Genomic DNA, 21,016 nt, shown 5'->3' with positions numbered 1-21,016 from the left:
CATTTAATGTGCAAAAACATCCAATAAGTAAGAAATGATTTTTTTTCAAATTAAAAGCCCAGGCTTTGTTTCTTCCCTACATATTTTCTATGCCCTAAATGAGTCAAATGATTACAAGAGAGATTGGAGGGGGGGGCAGAGGCAGGGAGGGAAGGAGGGAGAGAGAGACGCAGAGGGAGAGGGAGGGAGAGGCAGAGAAGTATTAAACCTTAAATAACCTTGTATTGCATAATTTTTCTGGGCCTCAGGATTCTAATGGCTCAGGAAGATGTCCAATCTATTTCTTTTGCTTCATTACCATGGAATGATCTCATAGGATAGAACTAGGACAAACTAGTATCAAGGGGCTAGTTTTCTCAATCCTTATTTGCTGTCGTTTTAAATTACGAATGCCTTATGCCTCTGGCTGTGACCGCTGAATTAGTTTTCCTAAACTTGAGCCCAACCACAAACTTGGGAAGTGTTGCAAGCATCTGCTTCAGAAGTAACTTTTAAGTGTTTTCAGCAGTAAAACACTTAAGTAGGACATTCTCCATCAGGAGTAGATTAAAATGTCAGCAAACTTGGTATCTCATTCTGAAAAGTGAGTCTTCCTACCCCAGAAGTGCTTTTTAGGAACTAAATTCCTTCAAATATTTTATTTACATGTATGTTTGTAGCAAATATATATTTCTAAGAGAAAAAAAGATATGAGGAAGATTAAAGACTACACGAGGGAGCTAGTAACGGGATGCAGAAAGCCATTTGGCCTAATAGTTAATGTATAAGCCTGGAAATGGGGAGACTCTGAGTTCTAATCCTCCTTCAAGCATGAAGCCAGCTGGGTGACCTTCTCCTTCATTCTCCCTCAGCGTAGGGAAGTGGCAGTGGCAAACCACTGTCAAGAAAACTTGCAGGGATTGGTCCAGGTAATTGACCTGTTCTCTAAAGCACCTAATGGCAGGACAAGAATCCCATGTTCCATGGAAGAGATTTGGCAATATTTTATTCAGAACAATGTAAGGTTTCCTTATTTGGACAGGAAGTTGGACTAGAAGACCTCCAAGGTCACTTCCAGCCCTATGATTCGAAGTCTATGTTTACATCACAAGGAGCAGTGGTGGGTTGCAAGTGGTACGCCCCAATACGGGCGTAACGGAGCCTGCCCGGAGCACCGGGTACCATTCCGGTACAGTGCTCTAGAGGGCCCACCTGCCCACACTCCTTACCTGTTCTTTTAAGCCTTCGGAACCTCTGTGCACATGCATTGCCCATACAGCACCTGCACGATGCTCCGCTGAGCAGCTGCAGCGTAACAGAGACTTGCAGTGGCATCGCTGGAAGGTAAGATGCATGCACGTGCATTCATGTGGGGATCCGGAATCCACCACTGACCAGGAGTCAAGACTGATTTTAAGGCACAAAAGAATCCAGATGTTTATGTATACATATTGTTTTGATATAAGCATTATTTATATACTAGTTGGATACCCGTGCTTCACTACGAAACTATGTGATCCAGCTTGATAAATTGACAGTAAAAGCTTGAAAATTAATGAGTAGTTACACTTGGGCTTGATACATTAACACACAAAGCCTGAAAATTTATGTAGAATGTGTAACTCCTTAGCATCAGAGCATGTTAATATAAGGCAACTGGCAGTTGGAACAGAGTTCTTTTCAGGTGGGGGGGGAGTAGAATGTCTAGCTCAGTGTTTCTCAACCTTGGTGACTTTAAGTCCTGTGGACTTCAACTCCCAGAATCCCCCAGCCAGCATAGCATAGCTGGCTGGGGAATTCTGGGAGTTGAAGTCCACAGGACTTAAAGTCACCAAGGTTGAGAAACACTGAGCTAGCTCCTTAGCATCAATGTATATTAAAATAATACTGTATAAGAAATACTGATAATCTGATGGTCATTTTGAAAAATCATTTCTTAGCGAGCACCTAGAAGCCAAGAGGAACATACGTGCGGAATTTCAAGTTTGTAGGCTTTACAGTTCTGGAGATTTCATGATGAGTGAGTGGTATTTGGCTTTTATATACATATAGATTATCTGTTATTTGTATTTGTTTTCTACTGAAAATACGTATATTTAATAGGCATATTTTATTACCATTCATACAAATACAATATGAAATATAATATAAAGGAACAATCTCACTGACACACTGCAGGCTAAAATGGATTGGACATATCTACAAAATAGGTAGACCTACCTTATCCCCCATTTCCTAATCTACTTTGGAGAGTTGGGAGACCGTTTCAAACAGTGTGGAAGCATATCCAGTGAAGCAGCTGTAGTGTGTATGAGCGAGTTTGGTATACTGGTTAATATACCAGGCTGGAAATCAGAAGACTGTGGGTTCTAGTCCTGCTTTAGGCACAAAGCCAGCTGGGTAACCCTGGGCCAGTCTCTCTCACAACCTTAGGAAGTAGGCAAGGGCAAACCAAAGTTGGTATTCAGCAGGTTCTGACCAGTTCTGGAGAACCAGTAGCAGAAGTTTTGAGTAGTTCGGAGAGCCAGTTAATACCACCTCTGACTGGCCCTGCCTCCATCTATTCTCTGCTTCCTGAGTCCCAGCTGATTGGGAAGGAATAGGGATTTTGCAGTAACTTTCCCCCGGAGTGGGGAGGGAATAGATATTTTACAGTATCTTTCTCCTGCCACGCCCACCAAGCCACGCCCACCAAGCCATGCCACGCCCACAGAACCGGTAATAAAAAAATTTGAATCCCACCACTGGGGCAAACCACTTCCAAACTTTTGACAAGAAAACTACAGGGGCTTTTCTAGGTAGTTATCAGGAATCACTTGAAGGTGAACCCTTGTGTGCATGCGCGTGTACACGGACACATACAGAGTGGTAAGCAGGGCAAGGAGAATTCTTTGGCAAGCAGAACTCTATTTCCAGTTGGGTGAAGCTCTACAGCTATAATGTTCAAATGGCTCAAACATATTCAGCAAAAAAAAGTGCTTGAAAACATGAAAATCGTTTGCCATTTTTTTTCTGCAATAGTTAGACTAAAATGCAGCTGCTCCTTCATAATTCCAAACCCCTTAATAGCCACGATACCATGGGTACTATGCTGCGTAATTTACCTTGTAATACAAAAGTAAGTAAATAACACAATCCTTTTCAAACTGAAGCATGCACAAACTTCATTTGAAAGCTTCTGCTCAAAAATGTGAGCAGAAAAGCAAGATTTATTCTTAATAAGATGAAATGGAATCCATGTGATTATTGCTCATGTATTTAACCAGTTCTCCTACATATTCATTATTAATGGAGGACACTTTGGCCCAAGGATGGGGGTGGTTCCCCTTCCATCTTACACGTAGTAGTGTTCCAAAGGGTATCTCAGCTGGTGTATTTAGGCAGGCACAGGAGTTGTCCTTAGCTAGAAGAATTCTCCAAAGTGTGTATGAGTGGTGAGAGGAAAGATAAGAAGTGGAGAGACAACATTGCTTCAGAGTGTGATTAAATAAATCATTAAATAAATACAATAGGAAACAAATAATCTGTCTCTTAGTTTCTTATCTTTCTTTTCCCAACTCCCATTTTCTTTCTTCTTCCTCTCAACAACCTTGAGCATTTATAAGTTTCCTTTCCCAGAACTATCACACTCTGCTCCAATCTAGAGGACCAGAAAGCTTATGAAACGATAAATAACCTTAAGGTGTCACAGTATATCCTACTGTTTTTGCTGCACATGACCTAATAGAAATAAAAATAATTTCAGTAAAGCATGAAACTACCAATCTCTACAGGTTGAACTGTATTCATTCTCTAAGGACAAACGTTTGTAGCAGCTAAAAGAGCTCTATATGGTCCATATTTTGTTGTTTTATTATTAGAAGTATGGTGACCTACTCAAAATTATTATTATTATTTTAAAAAATATTAGGTGATTATGATTTTATAGAATAATTGGAATTGTGCAGATGCAGCAGATAACTTGAAAATAAACAGCCCCCTATCAAATATCTATCAATATCTATCAAACCCAAGTTCAGTTGTTACAAATAAATGGAATATCAAGGGCAGAGAATATCATACATTTTGTCTTGACATTATAGGGCATTTGGGCCAAACTGTTTCTCTCAGCCCAAACCACCTCACAGGATTGCTGTTGTTGTGGATAAAATAGGAGGAGGAAGGAATAGTATGTATCTTGAGTATTTACTTATAAGGTAAGAAAGGCAGGGTAAAAAAAATCTAATAAATAAAATGGTAAAAAAAATGAATATGCCAGGCTGTGGAAGTGATGAGACAAAACTCGATTTGTGCTAAAGACAGGAGAAATACGGTAATTCATCGAAAGAGAATGCCACGGGGAGAAATGTTACCCCAACTCTACTCTCAGAGACCCAGTTCAAGAGCTTCCCTGTGCCATCAATTTTTTAAAAGAAAATAAGAAAAAAAAATCAGTTTATTAAACAATCATATCAAAATAAGCTTCAGGAATGTTGGGGCCTACCCAAGACTTTCACGTTCTTAAGATGAAAAAAAGTTCCATAGCAGTAGAAATTTACTAATTGGCCATCTGCTGCCTTCAAAATTTGTACTTCTCTCTACTTAATGATAGGGTTGGCCTGGAAGCACTTAAACAAAAAAATCTAGAGTTAAACTAATAGAATGGAACTTTATATTCTGCTGTCTTTTCTGAGGGCCCCCAAACACACAGTGCCTATTCATAGTGATCAATTAACTTAAGGGAGGAGAAAATAATCTGTGAGATTATTATTTGTATTTTTGAGGTGTCATTGACTTAATGTCCCTTGAATTTTGCAATCTTTGCAAGTAATATCAAAAATGTATCAAAATATAAATTAAGTCAGTAAAAACAACATATGCTGAAAATATGAACTTTATTTCCTAACCCTAAATCTAGAGCAAGACTTATGCAAAGGGATAGCACCATTCTCTTCTGACTTAGTTTACCTCTGTTTGGGCTTGAACAATATTTTTCTGAAGTATCAATTCAATTCAGTTCAGTTTATTACTGTCATAGACCAGAGACCAGAACAAATAAAAACACTCAATAAATGTACAATTAAAAATTCTAGTATAAAATAAGAAAGAAAGAAAGAAAGAAAGAAAGAAAGAAAGAAAGAAAGAAAGAAAGAAAGAAAGAAAGAAAGAAAGAAAGAAAGAATCATACGAAAACTCAATAAGGAATCTCCTTTAGTTCATGAGCTGTGCTTTCAACATAGTGAAGCCTGGTTTTTCACTGCGATAAATATTTCATTATTGTTATTTTTGTCATTTGATGCCATACTTTCCTGGCAATTATTAAAAATATCAAACAGATTGTCCTGTCCTTATCTGCAGTTTATGGTGTTATTATCATGCCCTGATGACTTCCATCTCTCCAGTTGATCACATAGTGTGGTCTTTTCATCCTTAAGGTGACACTTTTACATCAAAGCTTCAAGATATATAATTTGTGATATTTCCCCACTTATTATCTGCCGGACAATGTCAGTTGACCTACAGTCATTGTGATCAGATGTGCATTTTGAATGAACATATGACCCACACAACACACACTGAGACGCTTTTGAAACCAACTTCTTTGTAGGCTTCCTACAATATAGAAGTGAGGAGGACACCATATTCCTGTTTTGTTAGGGAAAGAAAGGGGATGCATTTATACAATTCCATATTAACAGTGCTTGAAGATATATTAGCCTTCCCTTATTTTGCTTTGTTACAATTTCCAGAAAATAATGGAGAATATTGAACTGAAATTTGAACGCATACCTTCCAGCTCCCTTATAAGTGTCAGTTTCAATCCTATTCCCCTTACCCAAAAAAAAGAAGTCAGGACTATCTAGCAGCTAGTCAATTTGAGAAACACTTGGCAGAAATGTTTTCCTCTATGCCAGTTTACTTCACTTTGTTTTAACTTGAAAGATCTCTAAGTAGGATGTAGGGCTGTCAAATCTGCCTGGAGAAGCCCAGGCAGAGCTCTGAAGTCAACCCTGCTCTGCTCATAGTACAGTGCCCCAGTGATGAATGCCTCCTTCCCTGGCTGATGGGGTGCTGAAAGGGGAGGGCTGCCAATCCAGAAGAGACAAACCTTATCTGTAAATGAATGATGTCTCACAGATCAGGACAATGTCATTTGGCAGGATAGGGATTAGCAACAGGGACAACCAATTTTGTGTCACCTTGGTTTTGTGCAAAGAGGAGTGGATGGGACTTTAAGGTAGTAATAGAGAAAGGCCCTATGCCATTCTAAAAGGGGACATAATAAATCTGGATACTAAACTTCCGACTAACTTTTCTCAGATTCCGGTTATATGCAACACTATTAAACAGGGAGCATAGCACGTTGTCACCCAGATTTCCTCCTGGATGTCAATTTATCTGTTCCAAGTGGAAGAAAAATAGATACAGCGTAGATGTTTGTGTATGTGTATATTCTCTTCACATAACATATAATTAAGCTATGGAATTCACTGTACTACAATGAAGTAATTATCACCACACTGAAAGTTTTAAAAGACAAATAGGTTTGTCTATAGGGTAAAGCTACCTGTGGTTACTTATTAGTTTTATGACCTGACTTTTGTCTAGTAGGAGCTCATTGCATCGAGTAAACAATGTGTTATTCTTCCTGTTTACTTCCTTAACCAAAACCCTGGGAGATAGATGGCCAAGAGACAAATGGCTGATTCAACTGAACTTCCATAAACTTGGATCTCCTCAATCTTCATCCCACAACTAGTGCTACTGGTCATACGACTACAATATATAAGAAAGAAATTGTTACTATGGCCGTGTCCTGCTTAGAAACGTGGATTAAAAGCACTTGGATTCCTTGCAGCCGTTATTGTCACTGAAATATAGGGAAAGAATGGAGGGGGGGGGGAAACTTTCAGGGAAGTCTGAATATTCCTATGATTATTCCAATTCAAGAAATCAGAAGGGATTGTGACAATCTGGGCGCAGAATTGGTATTCTGCCTTGGTTGTGCTGCAATGGGGGAGACAGATAAACACTGTCTATACAATCAGGACAAGGTTAGTTAGGATCCAGTAGATTCAAGGGCAGCAAATGAGCTCTTCCAACTGCAAATAACTCATTAGAGACAGGCACAAGCAACAGGAGCCTACCCGTGCTGCGCCCTCATGCATCAAAGCCATCTTAACAGAGAAATGGCCATTCTTCCTTTCTCTCTCATGAACATGAGACATCAGAAAATGTACAGCTATGAATGCGGGGTGGGGGGGGGGGAGCCCAACAATTCATATGCATTTAGATTTAAAATCTATTTCCTAGAACTGAAAATTGAAAGAATTGAATAATTCGGTTCAAATTATGATTATTCTCTCCTTTACAAAACAGAGGGGAAAATTGGTATTTTCCAATAATGTGTTTTAATACGTAAAACAACTGTTTTCAGAAAAGGCAACATTGGTTTCAATAGAACTTACTTTCAGCTGAATAGTAAATAAGTTGCAAAGTTTTAGACATTTACATTGAAATTCCCAATGTGCCCTTCCAACCAGAGTTATTTAGATATTTCACAAACATTTTTATTCACAATTTGGAAGCAAATGCTGTTGGAATTTTGGACTTTTTTTTTAATATGCTGCACTATGTAGGCGGCAGTAAAACTATCTTCTGCATTCTACATTCATACAGGTTTGATACTGACAGATGGTGAAGAAGTAAACTACCACAATATTTTAAAAATAAGCAGCAGCTGGGGCATTTTTATTTCCTCTTTCTAGCACCTTTGTAGATTTTAAGGTGAAGTACACCACAAGTTTAGATATTCCCCATTCTCACTACATATTTGCTGGTAAATCGGATGATTAGGGAGACTTTGGTGCTCTCTGAGCTTAGTTGTTTGCTTGCAAATTTTTCATTAGCCAACTAGGTAACATCCATTGGATAATCCCTATTTCCTTTGATCCTGTCCAGTTCTGGAATTTCCTTGAAAGCTCCTGAGATCTGCCCTTCTTTTTCGTCAGTCAACAGTTGCATACCTTTGCCCTTAGCAAAGACCAAGGACCCCCAAGATCAACAATGGGTGTTTTTTTTCATTTCCCTGATTCAAATAATCGCAAGCAGCATCTGCTGGTAGAGTGCAACACACTCCAAGTTCCCTTCACAACAAAAGCCCTCCCTGAAATACTACAGTACGAGCAGAATTAGCTCCTCCACTTCACGTCCAAGAAGGAAAGAAGAAAGAAAGAAAGAAAGAAAGAAAGAAAGAAAGGAGGGAGGGAGAGAAGGAGGGAAAAAGAAAGAAAGAAAGAGGAAGTAAAGGGAGGGAGGACGGAGGGAGGGAGGAAGAAAGAAAGAAAGAAAGAAAGAAAGGAGGGAAGGAGGGAGGAAGGAAGGAAAGAAGGAAGGAAAGAAGGAAGGAAGGATTTGAGGCATTGGACCGCTCTTGCCGGCGAGCGGTTTTTGCTCCTCTACGCCCTTCAACTCAAACCCAATTCCTCTTTTCCAGATGGATCGAAGTGCCAGGTCGCTCAGCATCCAGGAAAGCGGGGGCCGACTATTCGCGTGATTTGGGGGTTTTATTGTGGGAGGGAGGGAATCATCTGTTTGTAAATGTGTCTCACTCCTCGTCTTCCTCCTGTTAAATTGCGGCCACCTCCTCCCTTATTAATTTTAATCGGTGTGTGTGCCCTCTAACCCAGCCTACCTCTCGGGGAAGTTTTTCCCACTTGCTTGCCTTTAGAAGACTCAACAGTCAACTTTCCCGTCGGCCGTTTCTCGAGGGGGCAACCGAAATCTACGGAGAATCCGGGGCAGCGAAAAGGCCAACGCCTTCAAATCGGGGGCCCCTTTATGGTAGGCAGGGTTCTTCTGCCCCGAGGGCTGGGGAGTCTCTCTCTGGCCACGTGCCAAGCGCGTTCCACTTTCTAGCGACACGTCAGCCCTAATAGGGCACAGGAGGCCCACGCGCGACTCTGTAAAGCTTAGCCTCGGGCAGGACTCGCTTTGAAGGTTCGGGTTCAGATCGGAGACTTGCAGCTCGGGACTAAAAGAGAGCAGTTGCTCAGAACTAGCTTCAGGTCGTGCTGAAGCCCAAACCTTGAACGAAGGATTACAATCCTAAACCTAAAACATAATTCTAAGCAAAAGAAAGAAATGGCAAATGCGTGCAAACACACACACACACACACACACACACACACACACACACACACACACACACAAATCAAAACAGAGACCTAGCTGAGACGGGACCCCAGCCCTTCAGTACAAACCCACCCCTGACTTATTGCAGAGGCTCTCACCCAAGCGGCTGACTTCCCTGCAACCTGCAGGGGTCGACAGAGCGAGTGATCGGGTGAGACCCGTGACCGACCGACCGCCCCCCTTTCCCTCGCGCAGAAGATCCTCTGCACCAGCAAAGGCGGACGGTGGGCACGAAATTCGGGACTCTGCCGGGCAGCGAAAGGGGCTCCCGGAGCCGCCGTCAACTCACCGACGCACTCGTTGGCTTCTCGGGCGGTGGCCCTCTGCCAGGGCCGGTCGTAGTGGAAAGGCTTGCAGCGGTCGCACTCGGGCCCGGCGGTGTTGTGCTTGCAGTCGCAGACCAGGTGGTCATCACGGTCCCGGACGCAGCGGGAGGCGTGCCCGTTGCACTTGCAGCGGCCGCCCACCTGCAGGTCGGAGACAGCGTAGTAGTAGGAATCGCGAGCCAGCTCGGAGTCGTCCTCGTTCTCGTCGCCGAAGGTGTGGAGGCGGCTGAAGACCACCCGGATGTCGGTGGCCGTCACCCAGTCCTGCAAGACGGGCGAGTTGTCGAAGTCGTGGGCCGAGGGCCGGCCGTCGAGGGTGCTGAAGGCGATGAGCCCGCCGCTCAGGGGCCGCATGTCGGTGTGCGAGTCGGTGCAGATGGCCTCCTGCTCGTTCTGCTTGGTGATGGCGGCGCGGCTGGGCTTGTTGTACATCTTGCGGCACTGCGTGGAGTAGAACTGGAAGGGCACCCAGCTCTTGCCGCCGTCCATGGACTTGGCGATGGCCATGGACTCCGGTCGCGGCGAACAGAACTGCAGGCTGACGTAGGTCACCTCGAACTTTTTGCCCAGCGCCAGCACCAGCGTCACGTTGAGCGGGTGCTGCACGAAGCTCTCCGACTGCCAGCAGGTCAGGTTGTGCGGGTTGTTGAGGTCGGTCAGGTAGGAGGCGGGGTGGGCCCGCTTGGGGTCGGCGGCGTCGCACAGGTGGCAGCTGCGGCTCCGCTCCTCGCCCTTCTCGGCCAGCACGCAGTAGCGCGACTGGGGGCGACCGCAGGTGCTCGACACCTTCACCTCCTTGCCGAAGGCGGCGTTGACGAAGTCCGGGATGCAGCGCCGCGGCTGCCCGTTCTCGTCGTAGCAGGGATCCGGCTGCGGGGCCGTCTGCACGGCGAACATGTTCAAGCCGTAGCCGCCGCGCACCCCTTCGGCCAGGCAGGCCACCGCCGCCAGGGCCACCAGGGCCTCCCAGCCCGCCGGGGACATCCTGCCTGCCTACCTGGTGGGCGCTGAGGGAAGGGAGCCTGTGGAGAGAAAGGAGAGAGCGCGGGTCAGCTCCCGGAGCGCTTGGACTCCCCCTGCCCCACCCCACCGGCCTTGGCGCCTCGACGCTGACCGTCCAGGAGAACACGCGTGTTTGGGCAGACCTCCCGGCTGTCCTAGCAGTGAAAGCCTCCCTGGGGCTCGTCCGGGGGGAGAAAAGGGGGTGTAAACCTGCGCGCGAGCGGAAAAAGGAGCCTCGGAGGACGAGCGGCCCAGCGAGTCGGGGTGCTTGAGTGACAGACGCTACAGTCCGCCTCAGTTGAAAAGGCCGCTTTGGGAGCCTTAAGTAGGCCCACTAGTCACGCGGGGCTTTCTCTCTGCTCAGTCTTCCCCCCTCCCCTCGGGTTTCTCCCCTCGCGCCAAGTCAGCGCCAGCCCGCCTCGCATCCCAGTGGGGATCCTGAACCTGGTTGTGCCGTTGGCGAAGCCAGAGTTGGATAGGCTCACACAAACTAGCCCCAATTTGTATTCGAGGCCCGGGGAAACCAAGCCCAGGAGTTCAGGGCAACTACTTGAATCTTCTCACGTTTCAGAGCCGCTGTTGTCCTCTGCCATAAGGTGATACATAAACACATATGAATTAAAGCGGAGGGGACCTCTGAAGGACTCCAAAGGGCTCCCAAGCATTTGGGGATTTATTGTCTACAACTTGGACCTCCTTTTTGTAGATAGCTGTTCTCTCAGGAGAATGAGAAAAGTAAGACAAACCTGTTGACCTACCGCGGGAGCTTAACACCCCAACATCCTCCTGACTTTCGGGGAATAGGAGCCCCCTCCGCCAATGCGCGGCAATCTCCACAGGGCACCAGGGAAAGCGCACCTAATTCCCTCAGCTTTTCCCTCGCGAAACTGTAGTGACAAAATCCCTGTCAGGGAGATAAAGATCGAATGGAACGAACCGATTGGAAGGTTTTTACTACTGTGGGCTCGAAAATACCATTCTGGACGATTCCAAAGACGTTGGCTCTTAGCTTGTCCAGCAGCCTTGGGCTTAGACTCAACCAATGCTTAGGACGAGAGGGTCGTGGGGGTCCCTTTTCTTTTACCTTCACTTTCCAAGAACGTTGCCCCGAAGAGCTGGCTCTTGCAATCGAGTCCCCTGTTTTTGTGAGGACCGACTGGATCCCAAGATCACAGCAATGAAGCTGCACTGCCAAAGTTGGGACGCTTTGCCTATATACACCCAACCACAAATTCTCCAGTCCTATTTAAGCCTGGCGGAGGGGAGAAGGTGGGACACAACTCAGAGCTTCGGTGTGGCGCAACTACCCAGGCAGTTGGGTAACATTAAGTGAAGCAAGATCCCATTATCCAAGGATCGGCGATCCTCGTGGATTCGCCTATCACGCTAAGTCAAAATGGGATTTGGGTAACCCAGGACTTAACACTCTGCGTGTGAAGCAAGGCCTTAAAACATGGTAGACCAATAGTTGATTAAACATCTAAAGGCTTAGCACTCTGGAGAAACCCGCTTCTCATGAGTAATCGGAACTTTTTCTTAACGGAGCGCTTGGGATATTGCACTGCGCGAGAGGAAGCCGTTTCTCTTCCACCAAAAGGATTTCCTGGGGTTTCCCTCCGCAAAAAAGGCCTTTAAGGTCGCAGCCTGAGCGTGCACAAACCTTCTGCTGGGAATTGGTCCCCAGTTGGTGCAAGCAGTTAAAGAATGCAAAGGTTGGGCTCCCATTCACGCTGGCGAAGCGGCAATTACCTGCCACCCAGATCTACCACCGACGGAAGAAAGGCAAGGATGGGGCGGGGAAGCGAAATCTCAGCCGTCCCCGCAGCCCCGCCCCGCACAATCAGTTCAAGTCCAGACTCCCGAACCCTACTAGTCAAACAAGCGCCGGTCCAAAGCCCATTTGGGGAGTGGGTTTGATTTCCCAATGAACCAATGCAAGGGCAGATCCAAGCAGGAGGAGAATCTTGAAAGGTTCGGGGAAAAAGTCCCTGCGCGCCCAACCTGGAGAAATTTGCGAGACGGGAAGCCGTTGCCAGTGGCTCTCATGTTATTTCTTCGGCCTCAGCCGGAGAAAGAGCCCGCGCGGCTAGAGATGCGCCGGAGAAGTTGGAAAGCGGCGAGAAGTGCTCGTCCGTCTTTTGGCAGGAAACGTCGGTCCCGCTCCGGTCGGGCAGCCAGACTCTCGCTCCCTTCAGGTAGCGGTCAGCTGGCCTTCCCACCCCGGAGCCCGCCCTTAGCTGCCCCCGAGACCAAAGGAGCCGCCCGCCCCGCTCTCTTCCGCCCGCTGCTGCCTGCGGGACAGCTCCCTCCTCCGGCCTGTCTCTCGGGCTCCTTCCCCGAGCTACCTTGGCTGCAGCTGGTCGCTCGCTTCCTCGGCGGTGGCGCGGGCAGCCGCAGCTCCAGGCGAGCTGGAGACTCTCAGGGGTCTCGGTCGGTGCCCATCGCGCTGTCCCAGCGAGTGGCTAGGCTCCGCGGGTGTCGGGAGCGTGTGAGGCGGCAAACTCGGGGCGAAGTTGAGGTCATCCCGGAGGAGTGACACCCCGTGGGCTCGCGCGGGGGAAGAGAAAACGACATCCACTGGCGGGATGGCAGCTCTCGCGACGGATGGGGCGGGGAGCGGTGTGTGCGGGAGGGGGCAGGGAGCGAGAAGGGGCGGCCCCGGCACTCGTGCACTTGCGAAAGGGAGGGGGAGGAGCTGTGGGGAGGAGGAGGCGGAGCCGGAGTGGCCCAACGGGGCAGGATCAGGCTTGGCCTGGAGACTTCCTCATCAACATCAATCTGAACTGGGTGGGACAGAGAAGATCCCCTCGCAAGAGCCAAGTGAGAAAAAGAGAATGGCCAACGTCCCTCGTTCTAGCATAGCAGAAAAGCCACGCTTTTGCTTTATAGCAAAGAATCTCCATCCCTGTACCCTCCTTAAGCCGGCGTTTCTTTCTGACCCAGGGCCGAAACATTCTGACGCTTCAAAAAAGAGACTGGACCTGTAGTGAAATTCAATTTTTTTTAACTACCTGTTCTGTGGGCGTGGCTTGGTGAGCGTGGCAGGGGAAGGATCTCCCTTCCCACCCCACTTCTGGCGCTAGCCAGAGGTGGTATTTGACGAACTACTCAACATTTCCGCTACCGGTTATCCAGAACCTGTTAGAACCTGCTGAATTTCACCCCTGGACTGGACAACCTTTTGGACTGGAATGGGATAGGGTCTCCTACTTGAGCAAGGGGGTTGGACTAGAAGACTTCCAAGATCCCTTCCAACTCTGTTATTCTGTTGTGCTCAAGTGGAGAAATTGGCTGGCAAGACGCTAAAATAGGCGGTGAAGGAGCGAAGAGTTCAGTCGCAGCTGGGTGCTGCGGAGCTATATAGTGTTTGCTCCTGCAGAGCATTTGGAATGGGGGGGGCGCTTCTTTTGGAAGATCTTCGACCCTCACGGGGCTACGCAGACAGGGAGAAAAATCCACACCCCTCCCTCGCTGTTCACTCCCGAGTGTGTCCAAAAGATTCACTTCTCTCCCTTATCGGCGTTAGCACACACATACCTAAAGTCTCAACCTTTTTGTCTCAAATCAGTGCTGCCAAATTTCCCATCCCGGCACGAAATATTTAATGAAAGACTCGGCGAAACGAAACATGCAGTTAGCAGCCTGCGGCTTTATCTCCAAATATATGAAACGTTTGCTGCTTAACAGAAACTCTGAACCTGGGATTCAAGGTTGTCTGGCCCTGGAAGTAATATTTAGATTCTTAGTAATGTACTCTCCACTTGCATTCAAGTCCTTTTTCAGACCTAGATTTTTTTAATCAAACCAGCCATTGGATAAAAGTGAACATATCTAACCAACCCAATGAACTAGAACTTGGAATATGTGTGAGAAACACCCTCTTCTATGGACATAGGCTTTGAGATGAGTGCATTGCCTTTTAAGATAGATTGGGCACCTCTGTCTTCAAAGGCAGTGCATTCCTCTCAAAGCCAACACTACTCCTTATCTGGTCAATAGTCTTCTACGGTAGGAAGTCTTCTACAGTACACTGCTTGATCAATGGGTAACAAAAGATATAGAACTATAGACCAGATTCACACATGGTCCTGAAAAAGAATAAGGTTTGGTCTTAGTATAGGTTAACCAAATCAAGATTTAGCACTGTTTGAGCACACTAGTAACATCTGAGAATTGAGGAAGCCTTACATTTAAAGCAAACTTAACTACAAGAGATTAGGTTTCCACTGTACTATTGTTGATAGATAGATAAAACTGATAGATTCTAACTAGTCCACTAACAGATGCAGAAAATAAATTCCTAGAAGGAAGAAACCTCTAATAGAATTCATGAAGGCTTACAATTTCTTTTACCAGCCCCAGCTTTGGAAATTTAGAACCTCTTCAATCAACACAACTCTGCATGCAGATAAATAATGAAAAGAAGGTGGAGTGAGATCAACAGTAAGTTAGAACTGCTCAGGAAGTATATCCAGTGATTTTTTTCCTGCGCAAATCTCAAAAGGGTGCAACTGCATACAATAAATGAAGAGTGACAGTTCATTGCAATTGTTGGAATTGACTACCAGAGGACAACTGGGAGTGAAGTGGTAGTTGCAACTACTCTTTCTCAGAAAGCACCAGGTGTAAAGGAAAACATCTCTCGCTGATTTGGAGCTGCGAGTTATCTGACAAGTGGAAAATCTCCTGTAAATCTAATTGAATGATCAGGTGATATACTGGAGAAATCTGAATTGTATGAAGTTTCTTGGAGCTAGAACAGCTAGTAAGCTCAGGTCTATCATTTTGCTGAGGACAAACAAATCTCTGAGTTGCACCCAGTTATTTGACACTCCAATGTGGACACTTTAAATTATCTTTAAAGCAAAAAAAAAAAAAGCCTAAATAAGTTCCCAGTTGTATCCCACATTTCCCCCCTTCAGCTTGAGATGTTCCCCAGCACCAGCTATGAATTAATTCATGAACTGCAGAAACAAAGCAGTGGAGGAAAAATCCAGAAAAAGAAGTAAAATGGAATGGAATCATTTCCATGGGAAACATGCTGCACAATCCTAAACTGCAGTTTCTCCTTAGACGAAGGTGCATTGATATAAGGAGATTTATTTGTACATACATAGGAATTAGTTGAGAAGCTGAAATATGTATTCTGTCATAGCCTGCTTTTTTAAAAAGTTCCTAATTCTTTGAATAGCTTTTGAATTGCGTTGATCAAACACGTCTTTCTTGATTGTATATCTCATAACAAAAATAAGATTTATTTTCTTTAGAGGAAATAAACTGTTTTGTTAAAACAACTTCACTTTCTTTCTTGCTCTAGGGATCGAGATCCCCCCTCCCCATCAGCCTTTCTCCAGAAACCTGTTTCAGCCTCACCCAGCATAAGATGACTGCATACAATATTGCAAGACTTTTATTTACACTTCCCTTCCCTTCTCTTTCCTTTCCATTCCATTCCTATTGAATTCCAAATTCCAGCACATGCTTAGCTTCTTCCCAAATGATTATTTTTTAGAATCTGGGATTATATATATACATATATTCACATACACAGATACACAGATACACAGATACACAGATACACAGATACACAGATACACAGATACACAGATACACAGATACACACATACACAGATACACACATACACAGATACACACATACACACATACACACATACACACATACACACATACACACATACACACATACACACATACACACATACACACATACACACATACACACATACACACATACACACATACACACATACACACATACACACATACACACACACATACATACATTCACAGCTGTAGAGGTTAAAGCTGAATGTTGCTTTTAATCTCGATGAAAAGTGATGACAGCCAACTGAAAGCTGACACTAATATTTCTGTTCTTATTTTGATTAGCTACAATACCCAAAAGGGTTTTTACGTTTAAAAGAATTTGACATTATTCTGTTTATGAACAAAGTTCACACCGAACCAGAATTACAATTCTGTATCCGCTTTCTCCGGATATTTGCAAATTCCATCCCGATTGACTCCACGGTAGCATTTTTAACAGACTATTTCAACCACTTGGGCAACCGTGGACACGAAAGGACAGGTTCTACCACCAGTATGATTCCTCTATCCTACGGCTTTCCTTTATCCAGATTGCGGACAATCTATTGTTTCGTTTGGGAGGCGATGGTACCTTTTTGCGATCAATTCCAGCAATATTTAATTGATACCTGTAATATCTTTAGAGCTAAATGTCTCCTAAGGAATTAATGCCCGAAGGAGCTCTATCACGCCCCTCCGCCCCCGCCTCCTTCTTCTTACGGACGGCGCGCTTTAAAAGGTTTGCCGGGTCTTTAAATCTGAGCTCAGCAAGCTTCCCGCTCTCCTTCAAGGGCATTTTCCAGATTTCCTTAGCTGAAGCTTCCAATGGCGCGCGCTTTCTCTCTTTCTCTCTCTCTCTCTCTCTCTCTCTCTCCCTCCCTCCCTCCCTCCCTCTCCCTCTCTCCCCTCTCTCTTCCTCTCCCCCCTCTCCCCCTCCCCTTCCCCCTCCCCCCCTCGTCTATTTCCTCCGCTTAAAGTAGAGCGTCCGCGTCTGCCTGCGACCGGGAAATATGGGTGATTCGTTTAGCTGAACCGCGAATATGAGAGGTTTAAGTTCTCGGAGTTGGTCACGGGTTCCACCCCAAAACCAAAGAAAAGAAACCAGAAACGGACTTTCATTCTAGGTTAGCGGGACTGGTTCCTAGCCTACCTAGCCTATTCTATTCTGCTTGTGCCTGGTCGTTCGGATGTCCCAATCCCCCCTCCCTCCGCAATCAAGTCGCCCCAGGATTGGGTGTAGGGTTTTTTTGTTTTTTGTTTTAAGGAAAGAAATGAGATTTTCTCTTGCTTAAGAAGATTTTCAGTATCCAGCTCATGGTGAGCCCAAAGGTGCTTCTCCCACCCCCCCTCACCCCAAGGGCAGCTGGACTTCGTTTTTCCAAACACAAAATCAAGTTGCTTTTTGAAAAAGCATTATTTGGGATGAGATTTCTCCTTTTACCTTGCGTTCCCCTTTAGTGATAAACTCCTAAAATTGAGGCGCGAGTTTCCTAAAATGATTTCATTACCTGAAAGCAAGCATGACTTCATCATCCTCACTTGTGTTCTCGAGTTATTTGAGAATATTAGAACTATAGTAAATGAGAAAGAATGAAATGTATGTGTATATTAAAAGAGAGACATATCAAAGAGTAATATCTTAACTCTGGCACCACCTTCAGACCTCATTTCTCAGTTAGGGACCCATGGAAGAACTTATCAGGAATGACAGGTCTTCATTCTATGGGGACTTTGCAAAATGAGAATCCACCCGTATCTCAATGTTGTGCCCATCTTCATTATTAGCTCCTTTTCACATCAGGGAGTCTCTTCTCCCACCTCAAATACTGGAGGACATTCTGCCCAAGGCTCATAGGAAGTTATAAGAGAGACCTAATAATAAACTTATTAAAACTGCCCTCTGCCATGAATTCACAAAAACTACTTTCACAGGATAAAGTTAAAGAGCCACCTTCCCTTCCCCGTATCAGCACAAAAGAAGAGCCGGTTTGAGGTAGTGGTTAAGGTCTTGGTCTAGAAACAAGGAGACCTTTAGTCCCAATTTAGGCATGAGAGCCAGCAGGTTGACTTTGGACCAGAAACCCTTTCTCAGCCCAACCTACCTCAGGTAGTTGTTATTGTGGAGAAAATAGGAAGATGAAAGGAATATTGGTATGTTTGCCAGCTTGAGTGGTATATGAAAAAAAGGACAGGCTAAAAATCTAAAACCAAGAAACAACAACAAACAACAACAAAGCCACCTTAAATTTGTTTATCCCCACCCCAGTCCTGTCTCTGTTGCACCCATTGCAACTCCCACTTAGCACATGAACCATTTATGATACACAGGCTGATTGAATCGGTTCCCCAACAGGCAAAGGAAAAACATCTTCCCATGGGTCACTGCAACACAAATGGGGTGAATCAGACGTTTGTTTTGCCTTTCATGTGCCACTTGCTCCCCCTGTGAGTTGTTGTGTTATCATGGGTACCATTATTAGTTTCCAAAATGATGGGAGAAGACAGCTCCCAGACATAAATAGGTATCTGCCTAAAGATGAGATTCCAGTAGGGGCAGATAAAGCTACTCATACACTGAGATGACACCAAAGAAGATGTAATTGTCTTGTACTGTAGGAAAACTGAAGCTTACCACTTTTAAGCAACCACATCCATTAACCTTTTTTTCCCCAGGGAAAAGTATTTGAATCCAGTAAAAGCCTTTTTCAACACCTCTCATTATTTTCCGAATATTGTATTGTAGAGATGAGAAATAGAGCTCAGGTGCAATACTATTATGTAGCCAATTTAGAACTGATCAGATATATAGAGTGGTACAAGGGGACTCTGCTCTGCTGTAGCTGCTTGAGAATTATTTTTCAAAAAATAATCTGTGTTCCTGTTCTTTGCATGGTTGAAACTATTGAAAAGAATCTGTTTTTTTTTTTAATCGGGATGGATAGGAAAAGATCCTAAGATTACACTCGAAATAAAATGAAAGAGTAAATTCTGGAAGGGAAGCTGCAAGGGCATATCCTGATAGTAATGGGGCATGTCTGCATCTTCCAGCAGAGATCCAAAGATCCCTGCAATAGATCACTGGACTCTTCTCCATTAGAAGCAAAACACATACCCCATTGATTTAAACCAATATTGCTTTAAGAAGGAAAACATACTTTGATCTGGGTACATGAAGACTTGTCTCCAGCTAAATCTTGGGCTAGGGCAAGTTGAGGCTACTGTTGAATGACCAAATAAAAACCTTGGGGCTGTCAGAACATTATAGAGGGTTGGTCTTAATTGCAAGCATAGAAAAGACTCAAGTAGAACAAACCTCCAATTCAACTGTAGAGCTTCTGATCTACTTTGCTAACTTTTCTTTACCCATTAAATTACATCTAATTTCCAGACACTCAAATTTCTGAAGTACAGTAAGACGCTCCGTTGTTGGACCAATGGGTATTGTCAGTTTTGAAAGAATAAGCTAAACTGGGGTGGGAGAGATACAATAGGAGTAAAAACCTGCATCATAAAAATAATTTGCTAACTGATCAGGAAAGGAGCTGTGAGTGCACCTTAGAACTAAAGCAAATCAAGCTGTTAAATATGGCATTGCACTGATTATTTACCTATTCCACGAAGGACACAATTTTCAGAGTGAATATTTTCTGCTGATTTGGGTTCTAATCAAGAGCTTAGGAATCATGGAAGTTTCAGTGTAGTATTTAGGACGTCCCACGCAAGGATTCAGGCCCAGAAATTTAAAACATCCAACCTTTGTCACAGCTTTTCAGTGATAAAACATCTACATTTTCAAGCTACATATTGGCTTGTATTTTAAAATCCCACAGGATTTTGACCACTCTTCATTTTCTAAGACTTTTTCAGGTATGGGTCCCCAGGAAGTTTTGTTAACAGTAAAGGCATTATTTTTACATACATGTCAGTGTCCAGTTTTTGCAATCTACCTTGGTGTTGCTTTTACCTAGTTTTACCTAGACAATTTTGCTGTCTTCCCAGACAAAGTGACTAGCAGTTTTATTTTTATTCATTTGCTGTCATTTGAAATACATACCTTCAGTTTTGTCTACCATGTTTGCCTTTATTGTTCTTATGCTACCATGATAATTCCTCCAGTTTCAATTTTAGCCATTGCAAGTCAACTTTTGAGGGTTTTTTCCTTCAATATCATGAATGTGTGTGTGTGTGTGTGTGTGTGTGTGTGTGTGTGTGTTTGTGTGTACCCATTGAGCATACAAGGCAGCAGTAATAATCAAAACTCAAAGTAGACCAAGCAAAAGCAATCTATTTATTCCTGGCTTAAACTGAAACCCTGGTACTGGATGTCAAGAAAGGAGGGAATGGATTTCTTAAGTGGTAGGAGGGGTAGGTAGCCTCTCTCTGTTGCAGTGGAACAATGGAAAAGGAATATATCAGCAACAGAAGGCCTACACTGCTCTTTCCTTCTGCTTGCTGGCTGACATATCCCAGGAAGGTCTTTTCTCTCCTTCATCCCACCCTTTACAATTGAAACCTTCTGGTTTTTCTGCCTCATCTGAGTAGCCTTTCTTTCTTTGCTGCAGCATTTGGATGAACCAAGCTGGCTTTCAGAGAGGTTTATTTAGGAATGAAACAATATTTGCCTGGCCCAAACACCATGAATACCCCTGGCCTTTCAACAAATAGAATATAACAAATGGTTTGCATATTTTCATCTTTCAAAGGAAGGCTGACAAGTAACCTTCTCAAACTTATAGCCTTGGTGGTGGTGGGGAGAAACTCCAAGGGTCAGCAGTGGGATCGAAATAGCAGGATAAGTATGGGGGACAGAAATCAAGCTAACTTCAGCTGTCAGACAGGAATAGATAAAACTGTGGAGCAGATGCCACCCACCTTATCGATGTGATCCTTTCAATATATCACTGCTTCATTGCTATTTGGATTGTTTA

At 44.6% G+C, this 21,016-nt stretch overlaps 1 protein-coding gene across 2 annotated transcripts in view; it reads right to left on the bottom strand.

The window, feature by feature from the left end:
* The window catches only part of NTN1 (netrin 1), a 107,432-nt gene extending 94,413 nt beyond the window's left edge, over nt 1-13,019 (bottom strand). For both annotated transcript variants that reach the window (XM_014055838.2, XM_087709788.1), the window contains exons 1-2: nt 12,827-13,019; nt 9,443-10,501 (exon numbers count right to left, since the gene is read on the bottom strand). In XM_014055838.2, coding sequence (XP_013911313.1) covers nt 9,443-10,463 — 1,021 coding nt within the window. In that variant the 5' untranslated portion in view covers nt 10,464-10,501; nt 12,827-13,019. The remainder of the gene's footprint in view (nt 1-9,442; nt 10,502-12,826) is intronic.
* Nucleotides 13,020-21,016: the final 7,997 nt, after the last annotated feature.

This window comes from Thamnophis sirtalis, unplaced genomic scaffold (genome assembly GCF_051295495.1).
Source record: "Thamnophis sirtalis isolate CommonGarterSnake01/CBP01778 unplaced genomic scaffold, rThaSir2_p1.2 scaffold_3, whole genome shotgun sequence".
Classification (NCBI taxonomy): Eukaryota; Metazoa; Chordata; class Lepidosauria; order Squamata; family Natricidae; genus Thamnophis; species Thamnophis sirtalis.
The sequence above is the reverse complement of the archived record's forward strand: the minus strand, read 5'-3'. Positions and strand labels throughout refer to the sequence as shown.